This window comes from Physella acuta, unplaced genomic scaffold, assembly GCF_028476545.2.
Source record: "Physella acuta isolate Inbredline_101_S28 unplaced genomic scaffold, ASM2847654v3 ptg000171l, whole genome shotgun sequence".
Lineage (NCBI taxonomy): Eukaryota > Metazoa > Mollusca > Gastropoda > Physidae > Physella > Physella acuta.
This window is the reverse complement of record NW_026731690.1, coordinates 668279-684232: the sequence shown is the minus strand read 5'-3', so window position 1 is coordinate 684232 and position 15954 is coordinate 668279. Positions and strand designations below refer to the sequence as shown.

The following is a 15954-nucleotide window of genomic DNA, read 5'->3' as shown; positions in this document are numbered from 1 at the left end:
TGAATTGATTTTGTTTTATATCTAGTTAAAACTGAAATATATTATTACATTAAAGAATTTACTCCATTAAAAATGGCTAAAAACTGAGCTACCACAATATTTTAACACAAACTTTCAAACAAAAGACAACCAGATTCACAATAAGACATATGTAAAACTTTTAAAGCAGCATATTTTAGATATTTTTTTCATCTTTATTTTGCTTGTAGCAATAGCAAGGCTACACGCTTTTACCACGAATAGGATGTTGGTTTTTGTAATACAGGGTGTATAAATGTAGTTTTATAGATCACATTTTTTAAAAATTAAGGATATCAAATGTCTTATACATTGAATGTTTGACATGTAATGAAATTTATAATTCCGCTTTAAAATTGTTTGTTACTGTTGAATGATACAATTGTATAAGATCTAGATCTATATTTACTATGGATAAGATTGTTGAAATGCCTGTTTAGAATTTAAGATTTTGAATTGAAAGTTGTAAAATATATATTTCATATGTTATATGTACGCAGCTTTTAGATGTGTATATTGTGTTTTTGAATTTAATAAAAATGTGTTTAGGATATAGCCTACATATGTCGACAAGCAACATGTGCTAATCTCTATTCCTCTAAAGGGCATATGCGACCTTTGTCCAACAATCTGTTCATGGCGGCCGGACGTAGCTTAGGACTGAAAAAGAAAACAAAAGTAAACTCAATTGTTTTCACATAATTGGTTTTTTCGATAGTATCATAACATATATTTTTATATGCAATATTTTTTTTTAATATATGTAAATATTTTGATGTTAAATTCAACATGAATACGTCCACACTGAACACCCCACCCTGTCCACAAAAGTTGCATTTTTAGAACCCTCCCCCTCACCCTGTCCACAAAAGTTGCATTTTTTAGAACCCTCCCACCCCCACCACTCGTGAAGACGTATAAATGGATGACCCCTAAGTTCCTAACCTCGTTGGAACGACCTGGTGTAGCAATAGAGCGCACGTTTCCTAACTCGAAGGCACGAGTTCAGTACTCGCGTGAGTCCACACAATGGCGTCATGGACAACCATTTGAATTAAATACCTGCCTGATTTAAACTCTGCTAATGTTAAGTTTTTCAACGGGGCTGCCCGAAACTACACTCCATTTTGTGAAAATATATCAGCTTAAATATTTATAATTTTTGTTTCAATTGCTTCATTTAGAATTTCTGCAATTAAATTTTTGCTTTTCAATCTCTAAATCTCTTTTCAAAATCCATTTATACTTTCTTGATATCTTTACTGAGCAAACGATTTCAGTAGGTTTCGTAAAGGAACTACTGAAGGAAAACTGTTCAGTTAGAAATTAAACAAGGTGATAGCGTGACCTATTTATTTAAACAAGACCCCAGCCCCTCCCCACCAGCCCCACCCCACCCCACCAGGCCCACCCCACCAGCCCCTCCCCCAAAAACCCACAGTGACAAAGCTAGTTAGCTGGAGACATCACTAATTCTGTTATCTGAAATCAAAGAAACGCTTCTTTAAAGTTGTTGGTTGCAATTAGTCATCTGACGCACATCAAGAAAAAAAAAGTAGACTGAGGTGGGAGTCGATAAGTAATAAGTCGTATCACTCGTTGGCACTCAAAACGTACGATATTTATTAGTAGTAAAAAAACAACTTTCTAGCGTAATAATATTTTATGTAGTAAACAATATCAAATATCATCATCATTATTTCCCGTTCGTGCACAAGACACATGGGGAGGATGAAGTAGAGTTCATCTGCTTCTTAGATCTTGGCATATGAATGGATAGTATAGGGCTGGTAAGTTCTATGGCTCATGCAGGTTTTATTGAGCCGTAGAACTGGTTGGTGACCTACTTACCAGCCCTATAGTCAGCACGCCTCGCCTTTGTTTCCCTAAAATAAGATAGGTACCCATCAGAACTGGGTGGATTCAGGGACGTTCCACTGATTTAAACCCGGATTCGAACTCAAGACTCGGGTTGACAGTCCACCTTTCTACCACTGGGCCACGGCGTCCCATGTATCGAATTGTAACCCGCGTAAAACTATTGTGAGACGACTTAACTATTTCGTGATCCGGCGCATAGAGAAAACCACATAGTCCTCACGGAGAAAATACAAGCCCGAGCAGTCGAATCTCATGATTATAGACCTGTTTGCCTGTTTAACAAAATCAAATACCATTATAGTTCAATTTTTTTTTTCATACGAGTATCACACAATCTTTAATCGAACATCTAATAGCAAATTCTAATAAATTACTTGAGTAGGGTTTGTTTATTTAACGACTTAAATTTATTTTATAGTTGCCACTGTTTTTACTCTTTCGCATAACGTAAAAAAAAATTAAATACACGTAAATTGCTAAAATATATTGAACGGATCAATATCTATGCATTTTAATAATAATAGGGTCGAAAAAACTAATTAATTGCGCTGTTTTGTAATTTTGCCAATAGGTGTAATTTAAAAATAAATTCAACTCACCCTAATAAAAAAAGTGTTAATATCTACAATCTTTAATCGAACATCTTATAGCAAGTTATACGTAAATTCACTAAACGACAAAAATGTAATTTTAAAATATAGATATACAATATAAAAATTAACATAACACATAGATATCGATTTTTATAATTGCAAACAGATGTAAAAAATAATATAATGTATTTGTAAAAAAATATCCTTAACCTTGTCCTGAGTCAGACACTTTGGCAGAAGACAGCTGACTATGTTTTTTGTCTGCTTGCTAAGATACTTCAAAATACAAGTACAGCGGGGCTTGCGGAGTGTAAAATCCTCGGTGACGTATTTATTTAGAAACTCTTGCAACACGGATATTGAGACATTGCTAAGTAGAATTCCAAGATTTTATATTTATTAGCAACAGAGTAACAACCAGATACATCATTAATGTGAAATTACACGAAAACTTACACTAAAAGGTGTGACTGTGGGAGTCGCTTTGGGTGTATGTGTAAGTGTAGGGTGTAGGGTGTAGGGTGTAGGGTTTAGGGTGTAGGGTGTAGGGTGTAGGGTGTAGGGTGTAGGGTGTAGGGTGTAGGGTGTAGGTGTAGATGTAGGTCTAGGTGTAGGTGTAGGTGTAGGTGTAGGTGTAGGTGTAGGTGCAGGAGCAAGCATAGGCGTAGGCGTAGGTGTAGATGTGATTGTAGGTATAGGTGTAGGTGTAGGTGTGGGTGTGGGTGTAGGTGTAGGTGTAGGTGTAGGTGTAGGTGTAGGTGTAGGTGTAGGTGTAGGTGTAGGTGTAGGTGTAGGTGCAGGAGCAAGGATAGGCGTAGGCATAGGTGTAGATGTGATTGTAATTATAGGTGTAGGTGTAGGTGTAGGTGTAGGTGTAGGTGTAGGTGTAGGTGTAGGTGTAGGTGTAGGTGTAGGTGTAGGTGTAGGTGTAGGTGTAGGTGTAGGTGTAGGTGTAGGTGTAGGTGTAGGTGTAGGTGTAGGTGTAGGTGTAGGTGTAGGTGTAGGTGTAGGTGTAGGTGTAGGTGTAGATGTAGTTGTAGGTGTAGGTGTAGTGTAGGCGTGGGCGTGGGCGTAGGCGTAGGTGTAGGCGGCGGCGTCGGCGTCGGTGTAGGTGTAGGTGTAGGTGTAGGTGCAGGTGCAGGTGCAGGTGTAACACACTAGCATAGGATCCGACAATTAAACAAAGAGGCTAACAGACAAATAGATAAACAAACAATCACATGATCAGACGAACCGATGAACATACTAACAGGCTAACAGACTTACACATTAACAAGCTCACAACAGACGAACAGATTAACACAATCGTTAACACGCAAATACACATGGGATCGAACACGTATATTAACACTCTCGATAATATTCACATTATTATTCACATATACACGTACAATCACGAAAAGAAACGAGTACACAAACAAACACATTCACAGTAAAAACAACAGACTGACTTACCAGTAATCACACAAACATTATGAAACACCAACACAAGAACAAACGCACAGACACACACGCGTACGAACGCACACATTCATACACACGCAAACACTCATACATACACATATATGCACATATACATAAACAAAAAAAACAAGCAAACACGAAAAGACGAAAGTATTCAACCATGCATATTATAGAAGTACATTATTGTAAAAGCACAAAAGCATACACGTACACGTACACGTACACGCACACGCACACGCACACGTACACGCACACGTACACGTACACGCACACGCACACGTTAACGCACACGTACACGCACACGTACACGTACACGTACACACACACGTACACACACATGTACACACACACGTGCAACACCATATCATTACTCCGCTACCGCAAATAAAAAAAATTAACATCTTTCAGCGAAAGTTTATGCTAATCTTTAACATTCTTTCCTTAATTAATCAACACGTTTATCACAAGTCATAAAATTCTTATAAAAAAAAACACATTGACCAACGCGTGTTTGACTTACAATATGTACTGGTCTTTGAAAAGTACAAACTCAGCGATCCATTTGCTTTTTTCTAAGGAAAAAGTCATGAGGAAAGACCCATCCGGTTTATCATTATAGCTCATATTTACGAAAAACCATGCATCCTGAAATAGGTTGATATAATATAATATTTATAGGCCTATATTTATATATTTTATATTCATATATATAAAGAGAGATACAGAGAGAGAGAGAGAGAAAGAGAGAGAGAGATAACTTCATTTAAACTTTCTTTTGGAGCGAGTGGTTTTATCAACTTCCGCATCAGTGAAAAAAATTCCGTTATTTTGAAATTTTTTTATTGATAGATTCGACGATTTTTATAACATTTTTTTTAAGAAACATTCGTTTGAGTATATAGCGAGTCTATTTTTGAAAAACAATATATATACTACTAAAACTCAAGTTTGTTTACATGTTTGAATATTTATTTTTTTGTTTGTTTTTTTGTTTGTCTGATTGATTATTGCTAATAATTCTATTCATCGTGGAGAGCTGTAAAATAGTATATAGGTAGAGAATAATTTTTTTTATTGCAGACAGACTGTTAATCACAAATTTATTTAAAGACGTTAATTAATTTATTGATTTATTCATAGGTAGATTAACAACAATTTTTTAAAAAGATTTGAAAAGCCACTAGACGCGACGGAAACAGTGACGTCACATGATGTGTTTATTTTTTTACATCGATAATGGCGGCCTATCGAAGAAGATTGTGTTCCCATTCCAATGTTTAAAGCGTTCTAAAGCTAATTTTCTGTCGGCTTTAACTTTAACAATACGTCCGTTTGCTGTATTTATTACGTTCCAACACTTATATCAATTTTAAACTGTCTTTTTTCATTTAGTTTTACAATAAATTTCTCTAGATCTAAAGATCAGCTGTCGAAGGAAAGTTATGAATCTAGCCTAGATCTAGATCTAGCCTAGATCTAGGTCACTAGATCTAGACTCAATGTAAATTCTAGATCTAGACTTAATGTAAATTCTACAACTAGAATCTAATTCAGGCCTTAATACATCTAGAATCTATTTCAGGCCTTAATTATTTTATATAAATCTTTGTTTGGCTAATTTAAGATAAAATTTAATTTGAAAGTTACTACTACTAGACTTAGATCTAGATCTATGCGCGTAAATCAAGTTGCATAAGGAGACTCAAAGTATAGTATAAAAATTCACTTGAGACGTCACGAGTAAATAGCTAAGTTGGTAGTGTAGTCGGCTCTCATGCGGGTGGCACAGGTTCTAGACCAATATGTCAATGATATTTTTTTTCCATTTTTTTTTTAGATGTGAATGACAAAGTTGCCTATCTGAACTTGGCAGGATACAGGGCAGGTGAAGTAGAGTTCATCTGTTTCTTTGTCCTAAGCATATGAAAGGGTAGTGTGGTCAGAGACATGCTCGGCTGGAATCGTTTTTTAAACGATAAAAACATGTTGTCTGAGACTTGGCGGGACACTGGGCAGGTGAAGTAGAGTTGAGTAGGTCACATGTGACGTCAGTATATGAAGGGATAGTCCGAAATCGGTGTTTTCGGTGTTTTTAAAAGATAAAAAACATATTTTTGAATGTGGGGTCTGTTTTTTGTGACGATAAGTGACACTGCAGTAGCGTAGCGAGGGGGGGGGGTTGTGGGAACTATGTCCTCGGGCGCCGACCTTAGGGGGCGTCAAAATGGGGTGGAAAAATAAATTGAAAGGTTGAGGGGGGGTGATAATCGAAAGTTTGAGGGGGGAGGGAGTGCAAATCGAAATCGAGCGGGTGGGGGGGGGGGGGGGTTCAAATCGAAAAGTTTGTCCCCGGGCGACGGGAAGGGTCGCTACGCCTCTGAGTGACAGACGTGATGTTTTTTGATGGATGACCCCCGAAACCCACAGTTATCCAACGGATGACGGGTAGTCTAGTATTATTATAAAGATGAACTTACGGATGCCTTTTGTTTAATTTTTTTGTTTGTTTTTAATTGCATAAGTCGGCAACGCAGCAGGAGGCAGCAAGTCCTAAACTTAAGTAATAGCAATCCCTTCGGCGTTGCTCTATACGTTTACATGTATAAACTTTGTGGGAATAGGGCTGGTAAGTAGGTCACTAACCAGTTATATAGCTTATGCTGGTGTTATTGAGCCGTAGAACTGGTTGGTGACCTACTTACCAGCCCTATACAAGCTATTACTTTATTTACCACCAAATTAGTCCCCTTGTTTAAAAAAAACTTTTTAAAAATACTATATTTTTTATATGCGGTTATATTTAACATTTGAGTTCATATGGTTATTATAAAAGAAGCAGGTACATTTAAAAGAAAATTTCAATGAAAATATCAACCAGGATTAGGTCTAAGATCTAGTGTGGATTGAGATTTAGTACCTGTTATACCTTGAAAAAATCATCCTTTTTAAATAAAAATTCAATAAAATATCATCATATCGCTTGTACGTGGGACGACGTGGCCTAAGCGATGAAGTCTATGCTGCCTACCCGAAAGTCTCGAGATTGTATCCGGGTCAGTAGAACGTCCCTGAGTCCACCCAGCTCTGGTGAGTACCTAACTCATGTTAGGGAAAGTAATAGGGCTGGTAAGTAGGTCACCAACCAGTTCTACGGCTCAATAAAACCTTCATGAGTGTAACGGACGCCTTCTGTCAGACGCAGAATCGGCGAACGTCCCCAGGTTCGTTTAAAGTAGTCAGACAGAAACCTTCTGGACAGTATGAGCACACCTACATCTACGTGGGCTTGTATCAAAAGTCTAGGGGTATTGACACGTAGGATAGATGAAACTCAACTTAGGTTAAACTGACAACTACTATTTTAATGTATGCACAAGTATGTACAATAGTCAATAAGTCAACACCAAAGTAAACTTCATTAAGAGCAATAAATAAACCATAAAAATATCACTCACAGATAACTCAATGGTACTGTAATATCTCTAACAATTAGATATTAAAGTCACAGGTAAAGCCTTGGTGTAATACCACACCTAAATACAATATCATAAACCTGGAATGACCTTACAACTTGGTGAAATAACACACCTAAGCAACATCTCATAATCATTTGAATAATCACACAACTTGGTGAAATATCACACTTAAACAATATCATTAGTACTGGAAAGACCATATACTTGGTGAAATAACACACCTAAGCAATAACTCATTAACAGTGGAATAACCATACAACTTGGTGAAATATCACACCTAAACAATGTATCTTAAACACTGGAGTGGCCAACAACTCCTATGGTGAGGAACTAATTATATATCACCACGAACTGAACAATTCAAATAAAACCACACACACACACACACCGCACTGTTGCCTCCCGGAGTCTAGGTCAAAAAAGTCCCCTGTAGAAGTCGTGTCTCGACCTTTTATCCGAGACCAAACCCAAGGGAAGCTACTATAATGTTGCAAGGCCATTGGTCGAGGATCGGTTAAGGATCTTCAATACTAAACAACCATTGGCCGAGGTTCTGATAAGGATTAAAATCAATGTCACATGCCGTGACTGAGTTCAGTTGACCGATGCGTACCAGTGAACTGACAATTCTCCCAAGGTCAACTACATAGCTCAGGAGACTAAATAATAAAAAGAAATAAAAAGACCTAAGTAGGTCACAAGAGCCATAGAACCGGTTGGTGACCTACTTACCAGCCCTATTGCTGTCCACATCTTCACTTGATATATGCCGACGTCAAGAAACTCTACGTCATCTACCCAACGTATCTCTATATCTAAATAGGATTTTTTTCTTTTATTGCTTAGACAACATCAACAAAAACGGACCTTTTGGCTTTGGAGTTGTGGAATTTGGACGGGAATATATTGGGATTCTCTTTTATATTGCCTTGACCACAGAACATAACTGACCTTTTGGCTTTGGAGTTGTGGAACTTGGACGGGAATAATATTTTTTTTTAATTCATAAAAAACGTTTTAATAACAAGCTTTTATGAAATAATGGACTAAAAAGTGGAAAATAAATTATACACTACTATTTAAATTACTATAATACTAATATTACTAATATTTGAGAAGCGACCCACGCTTTTCTTCATAGTAATTTAAACAGTAGTGTATAATTTATTTTCGACTTTTTAGTGCATTTTTTCATAAAAACTTGTTATTAAAACGTTTTTTATGATTTTTTTCCAGTACTTTACATGTTTTATTTACAATAGAGTTACATGACTAAAAACCATTGCGCGCCTATTGAACGTGATGGCGTAGCTATTGAACGTGATGACGCGTGTGGTGTGGTTGGATAGACATGCCTACTAATTCGGTTCAAATGTTAATTAATTCATAAAAAATTAATTGGGCATCCAATTAAGCCAAATTTAATTTTAGAATTCATTGTCTTCGTGTCTTGACCCACGTGCAAACTGTGAACAGTATCGGTCAAGTAGAAGTGTCCGAATTTTCACTCCGGCGTTTCGATCTAGACAGACTGACGACTGACGACAGAGGAAGTGAGTTAAATAAAAGCTTGTAAAAAATTCATAAAAAAACTTTTTAATAACAAGCTTTTATGTAATAATGCACTAAAACGTAGAAAATAAATTATAGACTACTATTTAAATTACTATAAAGAAAAGCGTGGGTCACTTTAGTATCTATTGGATACCTTTACTAATGTTAAGGAAGACGCCCACGCTTTTCTTTATAGTAATTTAAATAGTAGTCTATAATTTATTTTCGACTTTTTAGTGCATTATTACATAAAAGCTTGTTATTAAAACGTTTTTTATGAATTTTTTTTCAGTACTTTACATGTTTTATTTACAATAGAGTTACATGACTAAAAACCATTGCGCGCCTATTGAACGTGATGGCGCAGCTATTAAACCTGATGGCGCAGCCATTGAACGTGATGGCGCGTGGGGTGTGGTTAGATAGACATGCCTACTAACTCGGTCCAAAATTTAATTAATTCATAAAAAATAATTATTCATCCAATTAAGTCAAATTTAATTTCAGATTGCATTGTCTTCATGTCTTGACCCACGTGCCAAATGTGAATCGTATCGGCCAAGTAGAAGTGTCCGAATTTTCACTCCTGTGTTTCGATCTAGACTGACGACAGACTGACGACTGACGACAGAGGAAGTGAGTTAAATAAAAGCTTGTAAAAAAAAAGGTCTAAATGGGATTTTCTTTTATATTGCCTTGACTACAGAACATAACCGACCTTTTGGCTTTGGAGTAGTGGAACTTGGACGGGAATGAAGTTGATGCTAACGGGTACCTCCGAGGTTTGATTTTCCACCAACTCGATAGTGTCGCCGTATAGACCATCCATGAGGCGAATAGCGTTGCTGACGAGGCTATGCTTGTACTTTCTTTTGCAGGCTGCCATTGACGGGTGTTGAGAACATTAGTGTACAAACACAAATCAGAGGAGTGAAAAGTATTTATAAAAATGATGAAAAATGTATCTTTCAGATATTATTCTCTTTTGAGAACATTCGATGAGAGGGGAGAGGGTGGGGATGGGCAGCGTACACTAGTAAAAAAATTATATTATTAAAAAAATGTTCTCTTTAGTTCGGGGAGCTGTGGACGTGCATACTGTTGGGTACAGTGCCCGTACCCCACATGATGTTCTGATGTTCGAAAGAAACAATGCTCATGTGCTCGTTTATTCGCTAGTAGTGACTGGAGTTGTAGAGAGGTGATGTGTGCTTACAACAAGCAACTACTGTAGTTTCTGCTGCTAACAGTTTCATGCAAACTTCGGACCAGGTGGTTTAAACAACTTCCCCCACAATCCAAACAGGTGGTGTTATCAACTTCCCTCCCAGCCAAAACAGGTGGGTTACTCCCAGTCATACTATGTGGTTTAACTAACTTCCCCCATAATCAAAACAGGTGGGTTATTCAACTCCCCCCACAACTCAAAACAGGTGGTTTTATCAACTTCCCCCACAATCAAAACAAGTGGTTTTATCAACTTCCCCCATAATCAAACCAGGTGGTTTTATCAACTTCCCCCATAATCAAAACAGGTGGTTTTATCAACTTCCCCGACATAAACAAACAAACAAATCAGATCCTTAAAATCACCATCGACCAGTTGTAAAAACTGGAACTTATTTTCACGAATTGGAAATTCTCGTGGATGTAAGATTTTTACAAATTACCACACCACTACCACCACAATATCCACACCACTTACCCACAGCAACACACCATTACCCCACAATAAACACATTACTAACCCACAATAACCACACCACCACAATAACCACACCACTACAAAAACCACACCATTATCCCACAATAAACACATTACTACCCCACAATAAAAACTCCACTACCCCACAATAACCAAACCACTAACCCACAATAACCACACCACTCCCTAACATTAACCACACCACTACAAAAACTACACTACTACCCCACAATAACCACATCACTACAATAACCACACAATTACCCCACAATAACCACACCACTACCACCACAATAGCCACACCACTAACCCACAATAACCACACCATTAACCCACAATAACCACACCACTAACCCACAATAACCACACCACTACAATAACCACACAATTACCCCACAATAGCCACACCACCACAATAACCACACCACAACCCCTCCACTACTTCTTCACTTGCCCAACTAAAACCATTTCACTACTATCCAGTCATTAAACCACAACTACACCATCACTACCCGACCACTACCTTACTACTACTACACCAGTACCTAAACCCATACCAACCACCAAAACCCATCACCATTCATTCAATTCCTAACCGAACCCCCCCCCCTCCCCCAAACACACACCATCACCCTACTGCCTGATAACTACACAACCCTTTTACTACTAAACACCAAGACTAGTAAGGGTAGATAGCAAGGGTTAAAGGGTAAAGGGTATAGGGTGAAAGGTGATGACGAAGGATGCAAAAGGCAAAGGGGCGGAAGGGGTAAGAAAGAGGCAAAATGAAGGCTTAGGGTAAGACTTTTTAAAAAGGTACGTATTTTTGATACTTTATAAAATGGACACAAATTTTATTTAACATTAAACTGACTTACACACAGTCGAAAGACCAAGCAAGAATACTAAACAAATCAAGACCTTCATGCTGACTTCCTTGAGTTCAGCTACAAAAAAATGTACATAAATAGGTAAATGGGGAGATAATTTTTATTTGACTAAGGGAGAGAAGCAAAATAATTTTTAAAAAAATAAATATTAAAATTAGCATGTCAAATTTTAACAATGGTAGTAATAATCATACAATTAAAATACAGTATATAATTTGTGAATATAGAATAAGTAGAATGTTTTCTAAAAGTTAATGTTATAAATGTTTTATAAATATACAAAATTATTTTAATAAAAAATAAAAACATTGTTTCAAAATCATACATATAGTATTTAAAATTTGGCATATACATTTATTGCTGGTATCTTCCGCATCTACAATTAACACTATAGCATTTTAATGCCCTAGCTTCACAAGCAGTGAAACCAAATACAAAACATGGCTTTCGCATTACGAAAAGCTACAAGTTATTTAATTAGAAGATTACATTTGCGTCCTGTTAAGAAAATTAGATTTACTTTTGATCCATATATGAATAATGTAAAATCTATCAGGGATGTGGCATCAACCCTTCACTTGCCTGACGTATTAGAAACCAATGTCGGAACCGCAGTCAAGTTTGATATCAGATCAGACAGGATAGAACCTCAGATTGATGTAGAATTCAATGATGGCGAAAAACTGATATTCAAGACAGGCAACCTCTCCCATTTAGAAATATTAGACTATCTTTATGAGTATGTGGATGAAAAAGATCCCAAAAAGCATGAAGGACCCGAATTGGTTACAAAAAGTTCAAAGGTTGCAAGCAAAATGAAAGGAAAGAGAAAACGAAAATATTACATTTTTATTGTGTACAATTGACATTCAGTTGTTTGTTTTTTTGTGTATGTATAGTGTAGAGAAAAAATGCATGCTCAGATGAGTATTGAATCAGGAAAAGGGTGAAGTTGATCAATTAGTGTGTTCAAATGGGTGTGTGGTAAAAAAGATTTTATAATACATAGTTGTGATACATAGCACATGTCAGAATAAATTTGGAACAACTAAAAAAAAAAAAAAAAAAAATTAATGCCCTAAAGTAAGAAAAAAATATTACTATTGTAAATCTGTATCAGTCCTCACAAGCCGATGATGAAAACTGTAATACTAAAGCGAACACACAACTGACGCTGTAAATTACGTGTCTGAGGCAAAAAAAAAAAAAGCCCTAAACTATGGGTCGACAACCTGCATCTTGCGAGCCGCATGCGGCTCCCTGGATTCTGAGATGCGGCTCTCAAGTTCCTAGCACCAATAATACTTGTTATATTATTTCATTTTTAAACACATAACAAATATTATACAACTTTAAAAAGCCTAAAAACACACTTCAGACAACAGTGAGAATAGGCGAGGTAGCAAGTATACGGACAGCTGACAGCCGCTTGGGCACCAGGCCCAGCCCCACAGCCGTTCTGTGGACAGCACCGTGGCAACAATTCCATGCTTTTAACTAACAAATCAAATGTATTTACCAAGTCCTAATCAAATACCATTATATTGAAATAATAATGTGTCTCTTTATAAAGTGGAACATTTTTTAAATTGTAACTTTTGGCTCTTCCGACTCAAAAGGTTGCCGACCCCTGCCTTAAACACACACAAGGGACGGAGTGGTCTAGCAGTAGAGAGCTGGACAGCTAACCCGCAAGTTTTGAGCTCGAAATCCGGGTTCAAGTCAGTAGACCGTCCGCGAGTCTGATGGGTATCATGCGCACGTTAGGGGAAAACAGATTTACACATATTGTACAGTAACACAATTTACATACCAGTAATAGGTTATTAATGGTTTGGCAAAACACACACACACACACACACACACACACGCAAACACAGAAACTCTCGTCACGCCTCGTCAGACAACTCTACCCCCCCCCCCCCTTTTTCTGCTTGTTGTGTGTGGAGTCTGATAGTTTGTCGAACGTATGTATTGTCGCCGGGTAGACCATAGTTCAATAAAAGTGAGTACGTAAGGACGAATATTAGTTAACTGCAGTCAACAGGCTTATAATAGAGATCAATAAGTTTAATTACATCGATATAAGTTTATGGTATTCGAAACATCGAGACATGGATGAAAAACAATGGAAGGCAGGAAATCAGCACATATCGCAATTAAGAATGTAATATTTTATTACACGCTTCAAGAGTAGTATTTCTTCCAGCCTTTTTTCTCCGGGGGGGGGGGGGGGGCACTTGATATTTTCGGAGGGGAAGGGGGCGGTCAACATTTTCCGGGTTAGGGCGGGCACTTGTAAAAGTATATGTTTTCTATATAAATTCCATTGCGTTCGGGGGGCGGTAGACTTTCTACGGGGGGGGGGGGGCTCCGCCTCCCCGGAAACATGCCAGGAAGAAACTCTGTTAAAGAGTTTATTTAAACGTTCAGCAACAGCTTTTAAGTGTAAAAACAAAGTCTTTTTTAAATAATACAAATAAAATATATTTAAAAAAATTTTGCCGCTGTTTTAATTTTTTTTTTTTTTTTGAGTTAACAAACAAGTGTTTAGGAACTTACCACAAACACGAAGACGGACAGGGTTTGTTCCCTTCTTTAGTTTAAAAAGGATACGTTTCACAAATTATTGCAGAGAACCGATAACCCCACGCCTTATACTATAACCTTGTTAAAGTCACGTGAGAGGATTCAGCGCGTTCAGCCTTCAGCCAATGGGAAGTTTGATGTTGGCACAGATAAACCAATCACATCCTCATGTGTGACCTTGCATACGTTTACTGATGAATATTCGGTAGTTGAATCAGCCACTCCCCTCTCACCCCACCCCCCCACCCCCATCGAAGAACAATACCGCCCCCTAAAATGGAAAAGAAAAAATTATAACTAACCTAAAACACAAACTATCATTCAACTATCGCTAGAACAAATTTTGATTAATTTAAACAATACTCTAGGTAACATGAACCAAGTATATACAAATATACTATCTTCCCATTAGTACCTAAAAATGTTCTATATACAAATGTCCTATCATCCCATTATACCTAAAACATGTTCTATATACAAATGTCCTATCATCCCATTATACCTAAAACATGTTCCATATACAAATGTCCTATCATCCCATTATTACCTAAAACAAGTTCTATATACAAGCGTCCTATCATTCAATTAGTACCTAAAACAGGCCCTATATACAAATGTCCTATAATTATATTAGTACCTAAAACAGGTCCTATATACAAATCTCCTATAATTCCATTATACCTTAAACAGGCCCTATATACCAGTGCAGTGGCGTAGCGAGGTCGGGTGTCACCCGGTGCGGCACTTAATGGTGTTACCCCCGAGAGGCGTAGCGACCCTTCCCGGGGACAAACTTTCAAGTTTTCGATTTGCACCCCCACCTCCCTCAAACTTTCGATTTTTACCCCCCCCCCCCCCCCTCGAACTTGATTTGCACCCCCCCTCAAGTTTTTCTCTATATATTTTGCTATTTTTTTGCCTTGGTGCCACCCCCCTAAATGGTGTCACCCGGTGCGGTCAGCACCCCCTGCCCCGCCTCGCTACGCCTCTGCGCCAGTGTCCTACCATCCCATTAGTACCATCGCTGTGCTGGTACATTTCCATTCATGATGGCTAACATCAAACATCTGACCACGCCCCACTACGCATCAGTCCGACTTGATATACTTACAACGTGATTGCGACATGAGTACATGGCATCAGTCTCAACCTGTTTAGACCTGTGTCATTGACCCCGAGGTTATGTCCTTATGAACATACACATGCTAATAGTAACAAAACACTGCATTCTTTTATTTACCAGCATTCGATCCGCCCTTAATTAAAGAAACATACGATATTTATATTGTATAAAAAAATGATAATAAGGATAAAGAACAATTTTTATTTGTAGTTGCAATTGCAATAAGATCCAAGTTGCTGTAAAACGTATAATATCGTGGAATTTGATTTACCGTTTCAGAAAGAGAATATTTGTTTGAAATTTAATTAAGAATTGATAAATTGAAATAAATAAATATAATTAAAAGTTCCGTGTACCTGTTAACACACACACACACGTGATACAACTCACACATACATTATCCGTTGTTAATTAAAAAACATACGACACGCACATACATGATCCGAAGTTAATTAAATACATACGACCCACACATACATACATGAAGACATAAGTTCAGTATCTTCTAACATATTTTTGCTGATTTCAAATCTTCTACACAATATTTTGTAATTTATAACTATAGATATCTCAACTGATTAATAAACACAAATGCAAATGAGTATAGTGTCGTGAAAATTACGAGCTACTTTCACTTGCAAGAACATAATTTACAGGTACA

At 37.3% G+C, this 15954-nt stretch overlaps 1 protein-coding gene across 1 annotated transcript; it reads right to left on the bottom strand.

Moving 5' to 3' along the window:
* Nucleotides 1–191: 191 nt before the first annotated feature.
* Nucleotides 192–14249, bottom strand: LOC131936182 (uncharacterized). The gene is made up of 7 exons (XM_059293095.1): nucleotides 14144–14249; nucleotides 11570–11638; nucleotides 9705–9865; nucleotides 4477–4601; nucleotides 2703–2862; nucleotides 2077–2171; nucleotides 192–678 (listed from the first exon to the last, which is right to left on the bottom strand). The coding sequence occupies exons 2-7, from the start codon at nucleotides 11616–11618 to the stop codon at nucleotides 609–611; spliced, it is 660 nt and encodes a 219-aa protein (XP_059149078.1). The 5' UTR covers nucleotides 11619–11638; nucleotides 14144–14249; the 3' UTR covers nucleotides 192–608.
* Between the last annotated feature and the right edge of the window lie 1705 nt (nucleotides 14250–15954).

Excerpts from the sequence above, each read along its gene's own strand:
- LOC131936182 (XM_059293095.1), bottom strand. The coding sequence starts at position 11,618 with ATGAAGGTCTTGATTTGTTTAGTATTCTTGCTTGGTCTTTCGACTGTG. Across the intron at positions 2,172-2,702 it reads AGTGTCTGACTCAGGACAAG|GCAAACAGGTCTATAATCAT; the intron begins GTTAAGGATATT and ends TTTGTTAAACAG. Across the intron at positions 679-2,076 it reads ATGCGCCGGATCACGAAATA|TCCTAAGCTACGTCCGGCCG; the intron begins GTTAAGTCGTCT and ends TTTCTTTTTCAG.